The sequence below is a fragment of the Corvus kubaryi genome, unplaced genomic scaffold (genome assembly GCF_017639235.1).
Source record: "Corvus kubaryi isolate FWS band 111438036 unplaced genomic scaffold, C.kubaryi_AGA036_p1.0 37347, whole genome shotgun sequence".
Classification (NCBI taxonomy): Eukaryota; Metazoa; Chordata; class Aves; order Passeriformes; family Corvidae; genus Corvus; species Corvus kubaryi.
This window is the reverse complement of record NW_024581113.1, coordinates 545,302-566,566: the sequence shown is the minus strand read 5'-3', so window position 1 is coordinate 566,566 and position 21,265 is coordinate 545,302. Positions and strand designations below refer to the sequence as shown.

Below are 21,265 nucleotides of genomic sequence, written 5' to 3'. Positions count from 1 at the left end.
AAAGGCAAGCAATGAATATCACTGAAAGTAACTAATCAATGCAGGTCATGTAGTAAGAACCTCCAGAACAGAAAATAATGCAGGAAAATGCTGCTTGGGTCACCTATGCCAGTAAAATTCAAAGTGATGCCCTTTACCATTAGATAAATCTTTTTAGCCAAGAATGTGATCCTGCAAAATAAGCTAGGAAACAGGCAATCACACAAAAGTTCAATGGACCCAAAATGTCATTTTGTTGCTTCTTCCGCTGAGAAAATATTTGAATAGCCAGACACAGAGCCCGCTTTATCATCTTATTTCTAACCACATCCCATGTGGTCAGCTGAGCTCCTCGGGCATCTTCATTTCACCAGCTAGAACCCCTTGTCTTTTTCAGATGAAGATTTCATGCCCCTTACCTGAACCCAAAACCTTCAAGGAAGATCTGTCATATTTCTTCACCCACTCTTCTCCATAATTCAGCAGCAGGCGTATCGCTGTAGGTGCTCCATAAAACTGATTAATTTTCAACCTTTGCACCACTTCCCAGTAACGACCTGCAAAATCACACTTTTAAAAAGCTGGAAGGCTTTTTACCCTTCCAGCACGGACATACCGCTGCAAACACTCAGCTGAAAGGTTAACAGCCAAAGCTGGAGCTGCTGCTACTGTGAGTACAGAGGAAAAGAAATGACAGCTTTTTTTTCCCTACCCCGGATTCACAGATGTTCCTGAGTGTTGTATACACATGTTCCAAAGCAATGGAGCTTTCCTCTCCTGAGCAGACAGGTCATACTGTACAGGTTTCTGAACCTCTTCTGCCACATTGCCATGTCTAGCCAAACCTTTTCCCACCACCTCCTCACCTGGGTCAGGGTACACTGGAGTGCTTTCAAACAGGACAGAGGTGGCTCCATTGCAGAGTGGTCCATACACAACATAGCTATGTCCTGTGATCCAGCCAATGTCGGCCACACAGCCAAAAACATCGCCTTGCTGGTAGTCAAACACATACTGCAAAGATAAACGTAAGGCCAGCTGATTTCCTGTTGGCAGGTGCTCAAAGGAAAGGTGCTGGACTGGGCATCCAGATGGGAGCAGGAGAGCACATGAGGCAAGTGGAGCCAGGCGTGTGGGACACGGCCACACGAAGACCAGCCCAAGGTGAGGAAGCGAGTCAGAGGGACCAGCACCAGGGCCCCCAGGCTCCCAGCACATTTGCAAACATACAGGAAGCACAGCTGTACCAGCAGCTGCTCAGCTGGAGCAACAAAGCTACAACCAAAGCTCAGAGCCTTAGATACCTATGGTTTCCTACTCCAGGTGGTTCACATGGGAGAGCTGATTCTGAGTCACAGGGAAACTGCAGACTACAGAGTCTCAGACCCTTCACCAATATCAACAGATTTCCATGAGAGATCTGGAGGAACTGATGGGTGCCCATAAAACATTTTCTGAGAAATATTCTTAGCTGATCAGCTTCTCTATACAAGTGCATTGCTTTCCAGAGGCTACCCTCTCCTTGCTCATCAAATTCAAGATAAAGATCTTGGAGATCTCATTATCTTGTCTTGGATATGGAAATCTAACTCCTCTACCATACGGTGAAGATGTCCTGACTCATAAGGAGTCAAGTGTATGGATCAGAACTAAAAAAAAACCCCATGAGTGTGTGACAAGGGTGTCCCAGGTGAATGTGCAAAGACCACAGAGATCACACAGGTCAGCTAATCCCTCCACCTAGAAAAGACAATTCCCACCTTACTTTTCCAAGTGCCTTTCCCTCTCATGCACTCTGCATGTGGAGAAAATGCACCAGGGTGCAGATCTACCTTCTGGACTAACAAAGAGATGCCTTGGAGTTTACGCTGTCACTTAGAAAAGCTGACGTAACAAATGCTCTTCATACAGAGAAGTCTGACACTTAAACATTCAAATCTTGTAAAAATTCAACCATGTCAGCCTAAAGAAAGAAAACCTTCACATGAATTGTGTGTGATTACAAACAGGGTGATACCACTAAAGCCAGGTGGAAATCTTTCACCGCAGTCCTCTCCTCTTTTCACTGTTACCTTTTAATATCCAGAGCTCAGACCAGAAGCTTCAAGAAGCAGTGCCTTGACTCTTTCCATTTTCAAGAGAAAGGAGGTTAAAAGATTTTCTCTTGATCACCCAGAAAAGCAGAACAGCGGTGCAACCATAAGGAAATACAATTCTTTTTCTTCGCACAAAAAGTACTATGCAAAGAGGCTGTTTTAAGAGTCCAGATCCTCTCTGAAATAAAAAAGTCCAGCATCCCAACGCAAAATACTACAGTAATATCCACATTACCAATGCCAGTAAGATACTTACCAGAATCTCCTCAGCTGCAAATTCTGGGCAGCCAGCATTGGCACATTTTAAATGCAAGAGCAGCACTGCCATTTCCTTGCTTTCATAACTCTAGGTTCAGGTTTGCATAGTATCATATTCCTCAGAACAAATCCTGAAGATTAATTACATAGTTCAGGCATTTTCCAGCTTGTTTACAACCAATAAGCCAACTGGGCAGCAAGCAGAGAATACAGCACTTTTCCCTGATCCAGGTCTCTCTTGTTAGCACTGCTGGAAGGTAAGTGAACCTTTCCCAGAGGAGGCAGCTGAGTTACCTTGTGTGTGAGAGCAGCGTACAGCAGGTATCCAGCCTGGGTGTGAACAATTCCTTTGGGTTTCCCAGTGCTGCCCGATGTATACAGCATGAAGAGCATGTCTTCACTGTCCATGCTCTCTGGAGCACAGACGGAATCTGCCTTGGTCATCTCCTAAGAAAGAAAAGGTGGCAATGACAGAAAGACTTTGGCTATACGGAGCCAACCATCACACTCTGTAGGCATGGCAACAGTGTCCAGAGACAAGAGCCACCATTGCTGTCACCCTTCATAAATGTCCATGGATTTATCATAGCTTATATGGGCTCACCTAGTGAAAAGGTTCCTGTGGGTGCATAGCATCTAACCTTTCCACCAGTACCTCTGCTGGGCAGAGAAGTCAAGGAGAACAGGCCAGATAAAATAACATTTCAGGAAAAAAAAATGGTAAGTCATAGCTGTTTACATTTGAAGCCTTTGCAAGGTGCTGGTGGAAATCCAAAATGTGACTGCAAACACTTGACAGCAGCAGCAAGGCTGACTGGGTACTGCTTAGTACCTTCCTTTTCCTCTAAAATCTGTAGTGCTACAGTTAAACTGTGTGTTCATCTCCCTTCCCTGGCCCCAGCAATGGATGACTGTCCTGTCCATGTGATCCTCAAATTCTAATTTCTTCTACCGAGGAGAAGCAGAGTGCTTTATTCTCCTGCCTCTGTCACTCTCTTCATACTCCCTTGTTTGGCCAGCTGGGTGAGATCCTCTCCTCACCCCTACAGTCAGAACCACAGGAGTGAAGGATGCAATGTCCTGCTTGGTCAGAGCTTCTCTCGAGCTCTGTAGTGTCTTGATGAATAATGATTTCTTGCAAGAGTTATTAGGCGGCTCCTTGGAGAAGTTTCTTGGTACTGCCTTTTTATGAGTATACACTATAAACGCACTGTATTTACAAGTGAACACTACCATCAGTAGGTCCAGTTGTTTAAAAGTGTCTGACAAACAAAGCTTAATAAAATACAAAGAGTTCACAAAGTCTGGTGTAATTCTTAGCCGCTGAGTTACAGCACTGCTGCTCATCTCAGGTATTTCTCATGACATTTCAGCACTGCCAATTCAAGCTGACTTGCCAGTTTTTGAAACAAAGATGGAATCCTCATATGCTCCATTACAACATGAGCTTAAATTTTGCAATAAGCCATTGCACAGGAGCTGGAAAGTACAGCTGCTGTAAAGAACAGTAAGGATCTTTAACAATATTAACTAGTTAATTCTTGTTTTGTTTCAGACCCTACAACTGACAGTGGGATGAGCTCAGCTCTTGGATCACTAAAGCACGTCAAGCTGTTTGCAGACTAAGCAAAATAATCACAACATCCTTTGTGGAGTAAGGAGTAAGACAATTTCTGAATAAAACCTGTCTTCTCTGTTTAACTAACACTAGTACTTCTTTCTATCTCATGTGACCAGCACAGAGGCTCTTGAGCAATCATCTTGCCAGCAATTAGCTTTTTCCAGGCATTATTAGCATGAGTAGTTCCTGTTTACTACTGCCAGCAAACTGATAAAACTACTTCTGCATTAGCCTGGAGTCCCATGTGTGCCAGCTAAACACATAAAAACAATGGCTGTTTTCTTCCCCAGGAAGCACAGGCTCTAAATAGTCCCAAGCCATCACTGTTCTCCCACCATGGGGCAACCACAACGCTGTTCACGGGCTGGATGAAGCCTCTCTAGGAACTTCATCATTTCTGCACTGCCTTTCAACAGTGTCCAGTCTGAGTGCACATGCAATCCATAACACAGCGTCGGAACACAGTAAAATAACAACGGCCACAATGGTCTCAGTGACCTCTGGGTCTCAGGAAACACTTCCTAAATCTCAGCACTGTTTGCAGCACTACTGAAATGGAGCAGCATAGCCCTGCCCATATTGAGATAAACCAGACATAGACTCAGCTGCTCTGCGTCACAATCCTAGCAGACTGTAAATACAGGCAGTCCATTTGAAGATGAAGATCCAGATGCTGTAAGGAGCAGAACTCAGGCCCCAAAGGCACATATGGAGAGAAAGATTATCCTAGCCAACATGCAGACCTAAAAGCAGTTATCCAACAACAACATACCTCTTCAAGGGGAATATCACGGTCACCCATCTGGACTTTGTTATCTGTCCTCTGAGCCACAAACACATGTTTGATGCTTGGACAGTTCTTCACAGCTTCATCCACAGTTGTCTTCAGCTCTATGATTCGGCCTCCCCTGACTCCCTGGTTGTATGTGATAACTGCTTTGCATCCAGCTAAAAAGAGAAAGAATTAGCAGACATGCCAGCCTGTCTTCCAGGCCAGTAAGCACACCCAAGTTTCATTACTTTGGGGTGGTGTATAGGACAACACGTGTGACAAATACTCAGAACTGCTGTCAATCAAAACCAGTCAGTGTCCCTGATGAAAATACTTTAAAACCCACAGAGACACACAGAGATTAAGGGTAGCTGGGACCTCCATAAGTTGTTTATCTCCCCCACCTCAAGGCAGGGTCCACTTCAGCTAAACCACTTCTGACAGCTATCCCTTCAACCTTCCTAAAACACTCCAATTGCATCTACTCTACTCTTTCCTCAGCAGTCCACTCCAATGTCTATCACAAACATGAGGAAGTCTTTCCCAACATCCAGCCTATGTGTCACTCACTGCAATGAAATCATCCGTCCCTGCCTTGCAAAGCTGACATGGAGAACAGCTTCTTCCTAGTTCCCTGTGTGAGGGATAACTGAACCGTGTACTTGCTCTCTGCAGATTAATTCCACTAAAAAGAAGAAAAAAGCATGAAAATTTCTGTAAGACTTACTCCCTCACACTAGCCACAAAGAAACTGATGTGACTGCTAGGACATGAGCCACTGGCTATTTCTCTCTTCTGTTGCTATTTTTAGCACCACTTTTTACCTAATCACACTATACAAGTACTTTGGGGCTGAGAACAGCTCTGTCTGCTGGTACAAGAGCTCAGAGAGTGGGGCAGGCTGCCAGCACTTCCAGTACTACACATAAATCACAGCATCACAATTGAGAATGCAGAATTAGTACTGTGCAAGAGTATCAAAGAAACACTGCAATTATACTGCAAAAGAACAAATCAGGCCCTATCCCTAAGCTCTGGTTTTCTTTCCAGCTTCACCGCTCTCAAGCAATAACCTGGTGCACACTGAATGTTAAGCAATTTATTAAGTATTCTAAGGCCAGAGGACACTGCATATGTCACTCAGGAAAAGGCTCCTCACTGCACTCTGCAGGGGAGAGTCAACTGTCCTGCTAGGTGAGAAGGAACCAAGAAATCAAGGGCTGGGATATGCCTTGGAGCACTGTCACAGAGGCGTTTGTTCCCCAGTCTGCATCTACTCACAGTCCAGGATTCTCCCAGCCAAGGACTCAGCGCTGAATCCAGCGAAGACCACGGTGTGAACAGCACCGATCCTGGCACAAGCCAGCATGGCTGCCACCGACAAAGGGGACACAGACATATAGATGGCCACCCTGTCCCCTTTCTGGATCCCATATTTCTTCAGGGTGTTGGCAAGGCGGCAAGTCAGATCCAGAAGTTCCCTGCGGCACAGAAGGAATGCTGTCATGTGACTCCACAACCTGCTTTACATGGGGTGAGCAAAGAAAAGAGAAACTTGGACAGAGTGAGGCATCATGATCACCTCTGGACCTCATCTCAGCAGTACAGGACATCTTAAAGAAGGGTGGCCTGGGGCATGGTGGTAGCCAGGCTGCTCCTGCTATTGTGGAGAGGAGAGAAAAGGGTGGAGTGGTGATTGCTGCAGAAGGACAGGTGAGAGTGCTGCAGGCACTGCCCGGAGCTGCCAGCCTGTGATGTGGCCACAGCAGCCAGCAAGACAGGGGCTGTTGTGCTGCCTCCAGGAATCAGGGCTCATTTCAGCCACACCTGATGCCTTTTTTACCCACAAGGCTCAGTCAGAAGCTACTGGGAACACAAGTGGGATAAACACAAGATTAAATGGAAGTGTTGTCCAAGGACTCCCAGCACTGTTTACATCGGGCAAGAGCTGGAAGTGCTCTGCAACCAGGAGCTTCTCTTTAAATTGCAAGGGTAAGCAACACATTTGCATGCACAAGAAAGAAAAGGAGAAGTCTGGAGACACTTGTGTAAGGGGCAGATTTTACAAGATTCTCATCAAAGCTGGATCACCTGCAGCCCAACAGCCTTGCTGCCACTCTTGCACAGAGAAAGGAACACTGAGAACAGGAACAAAGGCTCTTTTCACGGGACTCACTGCTGTGACATGGTGACAATAGCAAAAACGTTTCTCTAAGGAATGAAAAAGCACTTTGTGGGCAAGTGCTTGCATATATCCTTATTCTGATGCCTGCACAGGGGATAACACAATTGCAGGTACACCTGGCACCAAGATGCTGCCATGAACAGCTCTGTATTCCTGCAGTAGAAGGGCTTTGGGAACAAAGGGTACTGTGTCAGGTGAGGAGTGGTCTCATGCCAAAGGAGGAGGTGCAGCACAAGGTGCTCACAAGGGGCAGCAGAGCACTCCTTCTGGTGCCAATCATCAGCTCCGAGGAGCAGACTGGCAGAGTCTGCCAGAAATTACAATTGTCCTCTGTGTTCACCAACTCTCTGAGTACCAAGGCCCAGAGAAGAGAGACATCATCTGCTCTCCAGCATGTTCATCATCAACCTGCAACCTGCAAACCCTTAGAGGTTGAAAACTATACCACCATAACTGTTAACAAAGAAATTAATTTTGGTGGGCTGTATTCCCTAATAAGCTGTAAAGAATGAATCCTTATCTTATGTGTCCTTTTCTCCCAGAACTGCCCATAGCTACAAAACAACCCCAATTTTCAACTGGTGGCTGAGCTGCAAATAAAATGAAAAGTTATTTCTGGTTCATCAAAAATTATTTTGTTCCTTTTTTTAAACCCTTGCAAGTTGGAAATAGGCAAAGCTGAAGTGCTCTGCTTTGGAAATGTCTTACCAAAACTATGGGCTGAGAATAACTAATTTTTGGAGTGTCCACCCCTTAACTTGTCTTAAACCAAGAGAGAAACAAGGAAAAGGAGCCTCAAATCCAAGGCACGGCACTTAATATTATTTATTCTAAGACTTTTCCTGTAGTATCAAGTAAACAGTCTATTTCTGAACTCGGAGAGGTGGCCAGATATGTTCAGTGCCTGCTCTCTGGCAGTAGCTGGTAACAGCTGCCCCTGCAGAGTGACCACAGGCCTGCAGAAAGCAGGGATGGAGCAGCTGCATCCCAGACTGAACTCCCCCTAATGCCTTATGGTTAGAGATCAGCCTAAACTCTAAAGCACAGCATTGAACACCTCTTCCCAAACCCCTCATGACCATGGAAGTGCACAGTCAGTCAGATTTATTATTTTGCTTTTACTGAGTTCATGAACTGAGCAACTCTGTGCAATAACAAATTCCCACCCAACCATTGGTTTGGTGCCGTGTCCTAACAGGCCACATTTTCTGGCCTGGAATTCATCTGATGCTGCATTAAATAAAAATCTCAATGTGGATAAATAACAAAGAGGCAAAACAAAACTAAGCTGCTCAACTGCAGAGCACATAAAGGGAAACAAGCCCCAGAGAGACAGCTGTGATAAAGTAAAATGAAAACTACTTATCTGCAATGGGAAATACTCAAGTACTTTCAGAGCTGAAGCCTCTTTCTCCTATACAGAAATGCCAGTGTGTTTTCTGAGCAACTCCATGATTCTTCTTGCTCCTCTTGCTTATTCAGGACTCAGTGACCACAGTGGCAGAAGCTCTCATTGGTTTTTATGATTAACCCCAATTTAACATTTGCTCAATGAGAGTGCATAAGTAAGGTGACAGACAGCATGGATCAGTCTTTACCCACAGATCTATTTGCCTCTTCTTTGTATGCTGAAATGCTGGGATAGAAAGGCCTTGGAGGTGCAGCATATGAGGGAATGGACACAAAGGCAAGGAGAAGGTGAAGCCAAGAATTCCAACAAAGAAATCCACGAATGCCTGAGCATCAGGTATGTCTTTTGGCTCCTGTGGCAGCAAGTCAGGCTTCCCCTCCAGTTCAAGAAAGGGAGTTAGCAGAAATGCTGCATCAGGAAGCCTTCCCTTGACTCCCTCACTCCTTCAAACACATTTTGTTATCTAACTCCTCTCCTCTCCTCTCCTTCCCATGGCTTTCGCAGCTCCCAGCCCAGGAGTACAGTGAGCCCCCAGGCAGCACCTTCTCCACATTCACACCCAGCACCTCACCAAGCAGAAGCCTTCCAGAATAATGCTTCCCTTCGCACCTCCCCCCCGGCCTGGAAGCAAGACACAGGAAAATCCAGGAAAACATGTAAACCAGAGATTTCAGCGAGGAAAGAAAGGGAGATCTTAGTTTGTTCTGACCCCACAGTGGCAGAGCAGTTGGTACATGCCAGCAGGTCACACATTGCCAGTTCTTAACCCAAACATATCCTGGGGAGGAACAAGCACCCTGCAGAGTCACTGCACCTAAACAAACTGAGCAGGAGGTAACCACAACCATCATCGCCCTCCCCATGTGCTACTGCTGCCAAGCTTGGCATTGTAGTTCCTCCATCACACAAGAGTAACTGAAACCCTCAAACCCAGCAGTGCCCCACCCCTGACACAGGGGCAATGCCATGGAATGTTGGCTGTGAGGTGTGTTGGTAGCAAGGCACATCCACCAGCTGCCTGCACTCCCAAGGATTTCAGTGCAGCCCCTCAGAGCAGGGCACGGCACTCAGCAGAGGCGGGCAGGAATAGCCACTGGAGAGGAACAAAGCCACGGGGCACACAGAGGGTCCCAGGGCACCCAGCTGCCTCTGTGCAAGCAGGGCAGACAGCAGGAGGATCTCAGCAGAGCCACTGCAGGAGAAGGAAATGTGCTGCAAGCAGAAGGAAGTGCCCAAGCCCTCTTGACAGAGACAGATGAGAAACCGCAGAGTCAGTTCATGGCACAACAGTCTGAGGATCCTCTGCAAAAGCAAACTGTAAGAGCTGAGAGCAAGTCAGAGAACAAACTGGACAGCAGAACACTGCTCCAGTGGGTAAAGTGTCAGACAAGAGCTGAGAAACAGGGAAGCAGCAACCAGCTGGACCCAGAAGGGGAGACCATTTGCAAAGGAGAAAGAGCAATACATCCAGTCTGTGCATTTAAAACAAAGCAAGCCAGGAAGATGGCAGGTGCATTAATGAACACAGAAAAATGTCCTGCTGCTAGACAAATGTGGTATCAGTGGTAACCAACAGGACCTATTTCTTTCTTTTTCTGTATTATTTAGAACTTGAGTAAGAAGATTAGAGTGTTAAGGGTAAAACTAATAATTAACTCTTGTGTCTCTCTATATAAGGTGTGTTTTCATTCTGCCCATGAATAAGGCTTGGGGCTTGTTGTCTTCCAGACTCATCACTCTCTATGCAGGCATCTCCTCAGCTACCACAGCATCACTTCTAAGCACAAGACCTACAAGGCCGGCCCTCCAACAGAGCCAGCAGATCATTGTTCAGGCCAGTCCTTCTGTTTAATCTAACAGACACAGCACTCCTCTCCCTGTCCTTACATCTCTGTTCAGGAACTGACAGACCGTATTTCTCCCAGAGCCCTCCCCAGATAAAGCTGTGCCTGTGTTTCCAGAGCCCATCACTCAGTGCAGTGTCTGGAACGACTTCTGTAAAACCCATCAGCACCACGTGGCACTTCTCTGACGCATTTCAGGGATGCTTTGCAGAAACAGCTTTCCAGTAAGTCTGATGTTACCTTTTGCCACAGCAAGACAGCCTGCAGCTTTCTAAACAAAGGAAGACAGTTCCTTTTACATTAAAAAAAAACTGCATCAAGACCTTCTTTGGGGAGCAGGATTTTGCAAAGTTATTCTAAAGTTTTTCTTACTACATTCAATGCCATATACAGGCTTTGACAGTACCTGTTTTAGGTACTTAGCTACCTGTTTTAGAGACTTAGCCCAAGCCATGTTCTTCTGCTGTCATGGCACAAATGCTGGGTTGAGTATTTCTTGCAGCAATCAGTTTATTTCCTGGAACTATAGTTTGGATTAGGCTGAAAGTGTTTGAAAATTCAGGTCAAGTGTCCAAACTGGGCATTAGAGCACAACTGCCCAGCCTTCCTGCAGACATCCTGAACTAAAGGCATGGGACACCCCTTGCAACCTTTTTCAGGTGAGAAAGTGAAAAATCCATGAGCTGTCTTGGATGAGGAAAGCTGAAAGCCTGGGCAAGATTTACTTGCAACTTCAACTTAAAAAGGCAACTCTGGAAAGATGGAAAAGAGTTTTGCTGCCAATGGTAAGTACCATCATGGCTTCCAGCTACAGCCTTCACTGTGATCTCTGATATAATTTGAACTATTTTAGCTCAGCCTGAGGAATCCGTTGGTTTTTTAAAGGCATGGCTGTCATGCTGCTCATGAAGATGTCCAACCACTTCTCTCCCACCTACCTAGGACCCTAATTTCTGGTCCTTTAGCTTTCCTCTCTCCCTACTTTCTATTTTGCATTTTGAACTTTCCCTCTGACAGCAACGTTTTCTGCACCAAAGTGATCACCCTTCTTTTGAGACCTGCAGCCCTTTTGAAAAACAGGTTAGCTAATGCATTCTGCTGCCCACTTCCCATAGCTGCCATTGACAACAGCCATGAGATTTTGCAGATCCACTGGGTCACAGGTGGATGACTTGTAGAGACCATGGAAAACCAAGGAACATCAGAGAGAATAACTCCATGTCAGAGAAGGGGAGGGCTGGCATAACTTTAGCTGCTGTCTTCAACACTTACTGTGGTTGAACTTACAGAGGCTGCAACCCAACAGCTCCAGCCACCAACTCCACCTGCTTTTATAAGACACAGTGCCTTTAAAAACCCAGGCTCAGCAGTGCACTGGGGAATTCCTCTGCAAGGTTTAAAAGGCTCTGGGCCCTGACGATATCCACAGAGCAGGACAAAACACTCCCAGTCAGGTTGGACCCTTCTGACAATAAATTCAGCTGTCAGCTCACAGCAGCACAGTCCTGCTCCTAAGCCACGGCCCTATCAAGGAGTGTTTGGTGGTTTAGCCTCTGCAGAGCCAGAGAGCCTCTTGATAACGGATTTGCATGATCTGTCCCCACTTTGCTGACTGCAGCCACCAAAGCCCAGGAGGGTTGTATTCCCTGTTGTCATAAAGCAGTAAAAAAACAAGTCTCTTGGCTTCCCATTCAAAAACAGAGATAATTTTAAATTTAGCTAAATTTCTACTTGATAGAAATGAAATCCAGACGGAGGAAAAAGCAAGAATGGCCAGGGAATTTTTTTCTTGAAAGGCTGAGTTGCTAGAGAGACAGGACAAAACTCAGCAGTGAAAAAGATCATCACAACTGAGCTTTAAGAGCAGCCATCATCTCTTGGTGCAAAAATGAAATGTTTCACCTATGGCTTTGTGTATCTTTGCCAATCAGCAGATGTTTGGATTCTTCCCTCAGCACAGAGCACTTGAACTCTGCTGCACAGACAGAACCCACCTTGCTGACACACGTGCACAGGGATGTAGGCACATGGTGGCACAGCCCACCAGCTCTTTGCCCACAGCAGAGGCAAATTGAGGCTTTAATTTCTGCCAAGGATGAGCTAGCTGGGACAGCACTTTGCAATGCAGCTGTGCTTCTTGCCAATGCATGGAGGATGTCCACTGATGAAGGCTTTTCCCTTCCTCAGGGAGGAGAAAGCCTGATCCAGCCCTTTTCCTGCACAGCCATCTTCTTCCTTGGCAGGATGTGATGGGAACAAGGCCAGCACTCAGCTGTTTTCTTGTCCCTGACAACTCCCCAGAGGAGAAGGCAGAGGACCCAGGCCAGCAGCTGCATCTTTCCTTGTGTCACTTATCTCTGAGGAGAAGCAGCTCACAGCAGCAAGCTTTGCAAAGTAGATAATGCAAAAAACTGGTGCCTTGCAGTACATTGCACATAAGTCCCGCAGAGCCCTCTCCCAGCTGAGAATCCACAACCTTACTCAAAGCTGGTCCAAAGCAGTGCCCAAAAAAAAGTCTTTGGCTTCCTAGAGTGCCAAGTCCTTACTCTAAGGCTTCTATCCATTAACAGCGCATCCAGATCCTAAGGAAAGGAGCATCTCTCTTCTGCCACAGCTATGTCCAGCATCCTTCTCATTCCCTCTTTATGCTGAGGCTGATGTGCTACAGGAGGCTCACCAAGGACTACTCAACCAGCATCCCAGCTCCTGGGCCACTTCCTTCTCTGATATGCTTTCCCTCACAAAATTTCTAGCTCAGATAAGGACTACTGCAAAAGGTTTTCAACTAAGCTCTGTCTCAAAGAGAAGTCACTGCCAACACACTGTGGAGAAAGCTTCCTGTCCCATTTAAAACCTGTAAAAATGCAGCCCAAAGACCACAGAAAAGGCAAAATACTCATACAGTATTTCTGTTTTCAACAAAGCTATTCCTGGCTTAATGAGATAAGCAGAAAACCAAGTGACCTGTTTTACCACGTGGTAGGACCAAAGTCTCAACTCAAATGCAATCACATCTCACCCAGAGTATCAGGCAGAAACAGAAACACAGCTCTCAAAGATAGGCAGAAGTTTGAAAATAGAGGCTGCCAACTCATCCTTCACTTGGATGTTCTCCCTTCTGGTACCAAGTACTGTATCTCTGTAAGGCTGCACAAAGAAGGGTTCAGTTTTCAGACGTGGTTTACATGTCTTTGTGTCACAGCAATCACAATTCCACAGGCTGAAAATACACTACCTTTCAAACGCATTTTGGCATGGCCAGGAAAAAAAACCAGTTCTGTTGCTGTTCAAAAGGGCCATCCCTTATCTCCAGAGATCGCAGATAAGATGTTTGAGTGTCTGGAGCAGCTCAGTACATTCCAAATAGCAGCCTAAGGGGGAGGCTGGAGTTGCCTTGAATGAGGCTGTGCTATCTGTTTGGCTGCTCCCCTTATCAGGATAATCTGAGCACAATTGTCACCTCTCTCCTACCCCTAGTTTTCATGCCTGAGGCATAAAGAGAGAGGTAAAAGTGCACAAACCTGGGAGGAAAACACACCATACATAAACTCTGGTAGAAACCTTTGGTTCCATCTCCATGTTTGCCACCAGAATGGCAAAAAGCAAAAGCACTTAGCCAAGCTACCCAGTTCATTACAACCATATTTATATCATAACAGGCCTAAACACCCTGTCAGGTAACAATACCAAGGTTAAAACCAATGCACTCCTTTCACAGATTTATATCAGATAGTGTTTATTTCTGTTGCATGGAGCACTAACCTTTCAAAGTTATTTTTACACCCACTCCTCCCTGCTGACCACTTTCCTCACTCCAATGAATAATGTTTCCAGGAGCTTTAACAGATTCTGAAGATGAAATCAGACCACCAGAACCTATTCAGACCCAAAGGTGCTTTGTAAACTTAGCTCTAGGAATCCCAACAAGTTCCAGAAAACATTCTATAAAGGTCTGATACTAGGACTTCCTACATCTCCTCTGCTTTCTGATCCAGCAGATCAAACATCTGGCTCCCAGAGATTCAGCAGCTCAAACATTTGGCTCCCTAAAACATGCACTGAGGAACATACAAGTCTGGGAAACATTTAACTCTCACTAGAGACAGAGGTGATGTAAAAGGCAGGACTGTCTCCTACATGAGGGCATATAGCAAGGAGAAGAGAAATATGCTTAAACCTGCCATATTCTAACAAACCCTACAATCTGTAGCATCAATTACAAGTCAGTGTCACTCAGAGCAACCTCAAGGTTGTTCTAAACTGCTGAGGATGGGGAAGAGGAACATGGGGAGCTTAAAATCTCCTTCAGCCAGGGCTCAGTATCAAACTGTTGACACGAGATGTTTGCACCAAGACATTTGCTGCTCTGCTGAAACCAGAAGCTGCTCGCAGAAATTCTCCCATGCATATCTTCCACAAGCAAAAAGGAAACTGTCAGGTGAAAAAATCCCATTTCCTGTTCCCCCACACTGCCAGGCATTGTGAAAAGGTGCCATACCTGTATGTGACATGCACCGCAGTCCCAGGTTCATCTCTCTCCCAAATCAAAGCCACTCTGTTCGGAGACTTTTCAACGTGCTGATCCAAGCAGTTTACTGTAAAAAAAACCCCACAGGTTTAAACAAAGCCTGATCATATGAAAGGTGCTTTGTAAACTTAGCTTGGCTGAGAGCAACAGCAAGCAAGTGGAAGATGAAACATCAGGTTTTAGTCTGCTAGGCACATGTATAACAGAGGAACTGAGAGCATCTGCAGCTCTAGTAAAGCTATACAACAAATTCTGCACTTAACTGGCACAGCTGCCTTAGAGATGGATACTCATGAGAAGCCATGGCCAATTCAGCTCAGCTTAGCTCCACTGGCTGAGCTTAAGCCAGCCCAAATCTTTCCCCTGCTCCCAGCAGCACAAAGACAAGACACCCTTTTGATGTTTTTGCTCCCCAGAGCAGCATTTCACTACAGAACTCGGACAGTTCTCCCCAGCTGGTATATTTAGCACTGCACCATTTGGATTTTCTAATTAAAGCTCATGTGAAACATTTTTATTCCAGGGTATAACAAAGAACTGAATCTCAGCTAACTGAAAATATCTAAAACAGCAAACCCAAAGTTCAGACATCTACAAATTACCAGACTCCTGGGAAAGACTAACATGTCTCAGGCTGTGTACTCCACCTCCTAAAATTTAAAGGTATAAAATTACCTTTTAAAGGTGCACATCTCCCCCTCAACAACTTAAAGTAGAGGACTTAGGGAGAGCAACCAACCTGAAGAAATTTATAGAATCCACAAAAGAAACCTGCCTGCATGTCCCATAGCAACCTGCCTGATAGAGAGCATCCTTGTAAAGTATTAATTCCAAGCCTATATGACACTTACTTATTGCATTGTAATCTTTCAATTACTTTATTTCAATAGGCAACTAGTCAGGGACACTGCTGTATAACTCAAGAGAAAACCTTTTTTAAAATTGCTGGATTTCAGACCATATTTCCTGGAAATATTAATACTGATGGGAAAGGATTTCATTTTTCCAGATAAATTAAGTGCAACAAAAGCTGTGTGCTGTAGTAGTTTTGGCTGTTCTGTGATTACACCATCTCACCACCACACGGTGTGGGAATGAGCCCCTAAAGGTGCACAGAGAAAGAAATCCCTCACAATTTAACACACCTCATTACAAGACCAAGTGTTAGTCTCGAAAATTTGAAAAAGCGCTCTTCAGCTGTTTAAAGTCTTTTACTTTTAATGTAAAACCCTGCAGCAGTACTATAAAAAATAAAGGAAACAAAGCCATTTCTTAAGCCATCCTAATGTGATACAAGAGGACAAAAGCTCTAATGGGGAAGGCTTTAAGCAGTTACGCACTGCTTTCCTCTACCTGTGTCCATTGCTGTGGCTCGGTCCACAACAAGTAGCAACTCCCACCTCCAAGCTCCTGGCAGCTACACCCTCACATAATGTGCCATGCTACATCGAATCACATGAAGTTGCTCAAGCAACTTTTCTTACTCGTGAGCAGCCACACTGGCCTTCAGAGGGAATTTCTGCTGCAGAAAGCCCCGGCTGAGCCAAGGGGGAGCTTTAGCTCAGTACAAACCGGCAGGTGAACTAGAGCCAAATGCTATTATTTCCTTCCTGATCTTAGGCTTACAAGAGCCTTTTGCTCATTTTACAAAATAGAATTTAGTGACCTTCCCCTTACTACTACACCCTAATGGTTTCTCCATACATTTTCTTTCTTCCTTGACAATGCTCAGAAACAATTCATCTCAGTATGACATGCTCCTGAGAACGTGTCCTGGTGGGAAATGCAGTAGTTTGCCAGGTTATTCTCCTGAGCAAGAGTTACAGTGCAATAAATCCAAAAGCATTGAAGCTCACAGGTCCCCAAAATCCTACTGCAAGGGGCCTCAAGCAAAAAGCATCAGATGGCCATCCCAGCCGATCTCCGCAGGTCGAAAGGCTGCCGCCCGCGAGGCAGCGCCCGGGCAAGAGGCTTAGCCAGGGTTATCCCGGCTTCGCATTTTCTCCCCGTTTCCAACATTTCGCAATTCCCGGCTTGTTTCCTCCCAGCGCCGCCCAACCGAAATCCTCGCTTTCTCCCCCAAAGTCGGGCGCTGGCGAAAACTCTGCCCCGCGGGACGCCTCCCGCGCATCCCGGAGGCAAGCAGCGGGCGGTGCCGCCGGGGCGCCTTACCCGAGACGTTGAGGCGGCCGCCGAGGAACCAGCGGGCGGAACCAGCGGGGTCGCCGGGCTGGCAGGCCGTGTGGAAGGGACTGTCCCAGAGCAGCCACCCCCGCGCCACGTCCGCCCAGAACCCGGCGGGGTCGCGGGCCGCCCGCTCCCACCAGGCCCGGTACCCGCCGGGCGGCAGCGCCCCGGGAGCCCCCGCCTGGCTGCAGCAGCACCGGGCGGCCACCGGCAGCCGGCCCGGGGGGCGCGGGCGGCTGAGGGCGCGCAGAGCCCGCGCTCGGGCGGCCGCCAGCGCCATGGGGACACAGCGCTGCGCCCCTGTCCCCGCCGCGCCCGCCCGGACCGGGGAGAGCGAGAGGGACCGAGCGAGCGAGCGAGAGACCGCCTGCGGGGAGGGGCTGCCCCGGCGGGGCGGCTCCGGGAGCGCCGCACCCCGCACCCCGCACGCCCCGCACCCCGCACACCCCGCACGCCCGGGAGCATCCCGCGCCCAGGGACTCCCCGCATACGGGAGCACCCCGCACCCTCAGGCACCCCGCACCCAGGGACATCCTGCCCCTCCCGGGAGAAACCGCGAGAAATACGCCTGCACCTGGAGAGATAGACCCAGCACTTCCCTCTGTGGGGATATCACCTGCACGGACGTTCAGGCAAGGGTGCACCCCTGTTCACACCCTCGCCACCACAGCACGGGTGCCCAGGTACAGCCAGGCGTTTAAACATAAAAAGCAACTCTCGACACACACGCACCCTGTCCTACCTCCAGCCGGTGTCCATCACCACTCACCCGGACACTGAGCACAAAATGAACATGGCCAGTGGCACGGTCCTCATGCACAGACAGTCCTTGTGCTTGTGGGCAGGTGGCAAACACATTTTGCCTTCGTACACCACCATAAACACGGATGTCATAACCCTGTCTCCTCTGCTCAAAATGGGGTGTCTCTAAGTGGGCTACACATCCACGTGTTGCTTGGCAGCCCTGCGAGCACCATCATTACCCCAGCATGGAATTCCTGGCTTTAGTATCACAACGCTTCTTCCTCCATATTAATCTAGGGACCAGATTTCACCCCAGCTTCATGGTGCAACCCTCAACAGTGAGTAGCGAGGTTTTACAGCAGGTAGCAGAGCTTATTCATTGTGCATAGCAGGGACATGCTCTTTCCTGGCATGAATAAACTAATTCTGTTAGACAGCTTGGTCCAGCCTCCCAGCAGAGAGTTTGAAAGCTCAGAGGGGCATGGTCTGGGCATCCTTAAGAAGCGCCAAACTACCTGAGCACCAAATCTACTCACTCCCAGGATTTGGGTAGGCAAAGCACATTGCATGTTCAGAATTAAAAACTTGAAATAACTCTATATGCTATGAAACTTCTTCTGGCTGTAGTAGAGACAAAGAGTGTTTTTCTGTTCTAAAAATATCACCAGGCACTTTTTTGTGTGTGATTTTTGTGTGATTTTCTGACACGGCTGAACTTTTCTACTGTGTTTTATAGGTAACAAACAAGAATAAATACACTTTTAATTTCCTTGTAAAGCTGGCATTAGCACATGGCTGCTGTAGTTCGATATTGCTTCCTTGTGTTTTGACTGTTGCTTTTTGCTTTGCCCAAGCCCTAAATTCCAAGCAGCAGCAGGTGTGCCACCTGGCGCCAGACAGGGGCACGGAGAGCACTTCAGCTTTCACTTGGTTTGCCCAAGGATTGCTCAAAAGTTTTTTATCAAAGATGAATTATATGCAAATCCCACCCCTTTCAGGATTTCTGAGGAATGCTTTTCACAAAACAAACAAATGAGTTCTCAAAAAAATAAAACAAGAACTTAAATTATTTGGCCTTAAAGCTTACCTGCTTCATTTGTGGATCTTGAGATCTGGGAATGATGCCCTTCTCTGGTTTTCTTCCACCAAGACTCATTTTCCTTTTCTACCAGCAAGTTCTGTTTTGCTCATGACTCACCAAAACATCCCCCGCTCTCAAGTTTTGGCTGCCTTTTTCCTCAGAAATAACCATGGTCAGCAGCAACACAACCCAAATCCAGTGTGGAGGCCACCTGATCACCCCATTCAGATGGGTTGCTGGGCAGAACAAGCACAATCCCAAATATCTTTTCTTGCCTCCAGAAGAGCTGAGGAGAGGGGGAAAGAGTCCCTGAGATTTTGCAATGCCTACTTGTTCTAGCTCTGACTTTCTGAACAAGTGAGTGAAGGCTGGCATCAGGCTGTTGACTTTTTGAGAACCAAGGGCTGTTACAGCAATTCTCGTTCTTAAGTATTTTGAGTGTGCCAGGAAAGGCTGGTGCTGGATAGAAGACAGGTCACAGAATTGCTTCCTGCATTCACTGCATCTCTCTCCATTCTTAGGGCTCTCTGGCATTATGGAGTCCCAGCTCTGGAGAAATCTGGTGACTGTGATCTGAAAATGCCACCTCTGTGTGGCAGCTTCCAAAGGCTTGTGGCTGCCAGGGCAGAAGAAGTAATTCCCTGATGCAGCCAAGTCCCCTGGCACAATCTCCCAGACCAGCCAGGCGATCTCACTGCCCTGCAGGAGATTTTAGTAAGTAATAGGCACAGCTGCTGAATAGCTGCAGATCTTGGCCTGAATTAAGGGTCTTCTGTGCTGGTATCATGGCAGGCACTGATGAGCAATGCCAGTAGTGGGTTGAGTAGGGGCTGAGTTTGGCTGCAGATGTCTGCTGACAGAGCTATAGCAAAAAAAAAAAAAAATTAAAAAATCAAAACCAGAACCAAACCCCACCAACTCCACATCTTTCTACTCTTATTCTTAACTGCTACCAGCAGTTACTTATTGGCCTCATCTCTGATTCCTGTCAATATAGAAAAGACTTACCCAATGAGGTGTTATGTTTCTCAATTGCTCATCCCCCTGTTTGTCCCTTAATGATCTAAAAGAAGAATAGTAAGGTTGTGAAGTCTAGGACAGTCTCTTGGTTATCACTGTTCTGCTCCTGTCCTTTCCAATGGTCTTCTCACATGCTATGCACACAGTTGATATCTGACTCCACAAAGAAAGCCAGGACCAGGCAGAAACACCACCACAGAGCTAAGTACATGCTGGTCTGTGTTAGAAATCCTCCCAAGTCACAATTAACCCAGATTTTAATAAAATCTTTTGATCATTTTCAGCTACATTTGTGCCTGCAGATTAAATTGGACATGTTCCCAGGTGGCTGTTTGTCTTGGGGTGATTTTATGATAATTCTGTATTTCCCTATATCTGCTTTATGCCCAGAAATGGGTCCCATAGCTTTAAGCTGGGTCCAGGAGAGGGGGGAGAGAAGCCAGGCGAATTCTTCAGCGTGGTTTGTGTTCAAGGACTCACACAGACTCCCCCGCATTCTCACCGCTGCAGAGCCGAGGGAGCACCTTCCCGCTTTTAGCCAGCCTCTTAGCTGAGGCAAGAAATTTTCCCAGGACTGCATACTGAAATCCTCTGGAACTTCTTCTTCTGGAACAGTTCGCCCCATCTGCGATCAGAGAACCAGATCATTGGACCCCGTGGATCAGCAGGGAGGCTGCGGGGACGTCGCATCCCAGCCTCAGACCTCTTTAGGGGCCGAGCCAGCTACAGACAGAACTCTAAAACCACCAGCTTTCTCCACATCGAGGAGGTTTATTATCTAACATTACTCATTTTTTGTCTTTGCCCTGCCAGCACTCTGCTTGTTAAATAAACAGGTTTTTTCACTTTCATCCAGGAAATTCCTTTAGTATTGGTGGGGGAGGGAGTGCTGAAACCTGCCTTCTTACAAGGAGATGTTCATTACAGGACGTTTCCTCCTAAACTTGTCTCAAACCAAGACACTGTTCCAGCAGGTTTCTAAGCCCATTCAGCTCCATCGGCAGAAAAGCAGGCTTAGAGGGAAGTTCAGACCAAGGATGAAATAAAGCTAAAATGCAGTTCTTCAGGTGCCACTTTGACAGATCAGCACGGACCTTGTGTCCAAAGCAATGGGAACTGCAGCAGGTTTGAAGGAGCTGAGTACCTGAGCTAATCTGGGACGTGAATCTTTGTCAGATCTGATCACATCTGGTCACACCTGAAACAAAGGTCAAAACTGTGTGAAAAATATAGATTTGCTGCACTTCCACTTATGAATGTATAATAAAAAAATAAATTCCCAGTGATTGACAAGGGAGAAAAGCGATACTTAAAAATATCCAGAAAACTAGACTGCTTTTATACAGGCCAGGCCATCAGCTGTCCCATTCTGAGGAGTTTTCTGCTCAAGGCTGTATTTCAAACCAAGGGGATTCAGTGCTGCTGCTGATACTGATCAACACAGAACTTCCTTCCCCATTTGGCTGCTCTCCTGCATCAGCAGCCCACACTGGGTCTGCTGTGTGCTTTGTTCCAGAAAGTCCTTGCTGATGAATCTCC

General features: G+C 46.8%; 1 protein-coding gene and 1 long non-coding RNA gene across 2 annotated transcripts in view; both read right to left on the bottom strand.

Annotated features, from left to right (window-relative positions):
* Positions 1–17,176, bottom strand: part of ACSS1 (acyl-CoA synthetase short chain family member 1) — a 30,442-nt gene extending 13,266 nt beyond the window's left edge. The window contains exons 1-7 of the mRNA XM_042031911.1: positions 16,867–17,176; positions 14,665–14,761; positions 6,008–6,207; positions 4,727–4,902; positions 2,628–2,780; positions 846–993; positions 399–536 (exon numbers count right to left, since the gene is read on the bottom strand). Of these exons, the coding sequence (XP_041887845.1) occupies positions 399–536; positions 846–993; positions 2,628–2,780; positions 4,727–4,902; positions 6,008–6,207; positions 14,665–14,761; positions 16,867–17,161 (1,207 nt within the window). The 5' untranslated portion in view covers positions 17,162–17,176. The remainder of the gene's footprint in view (positions 1–398; positions 537–845; positions 994–2,627; positions 2,781–4,726; positions 4,903–6,007; positions 6,208–14,664; positions 14,762–16,866) is intronic.
* A 1,544-nt stretch (positions 17,177–18,720) lies between these two features.
* Positions 18,721–20,032, bottom strand: LOC121666410. Its single transcript, XR_006016659.1, has 2 exons — positions 19,715–20,032; positions 18,721–19,568 (listed from the first exon to the last, which is right to left on the bottom strand). It is a non-coding gene; the product is annotated as an uncharacterized LOC121666410 (long non-coding RNA).
* Positions 20,033–21,265: the final 1,233 nt, after the last annotated feature.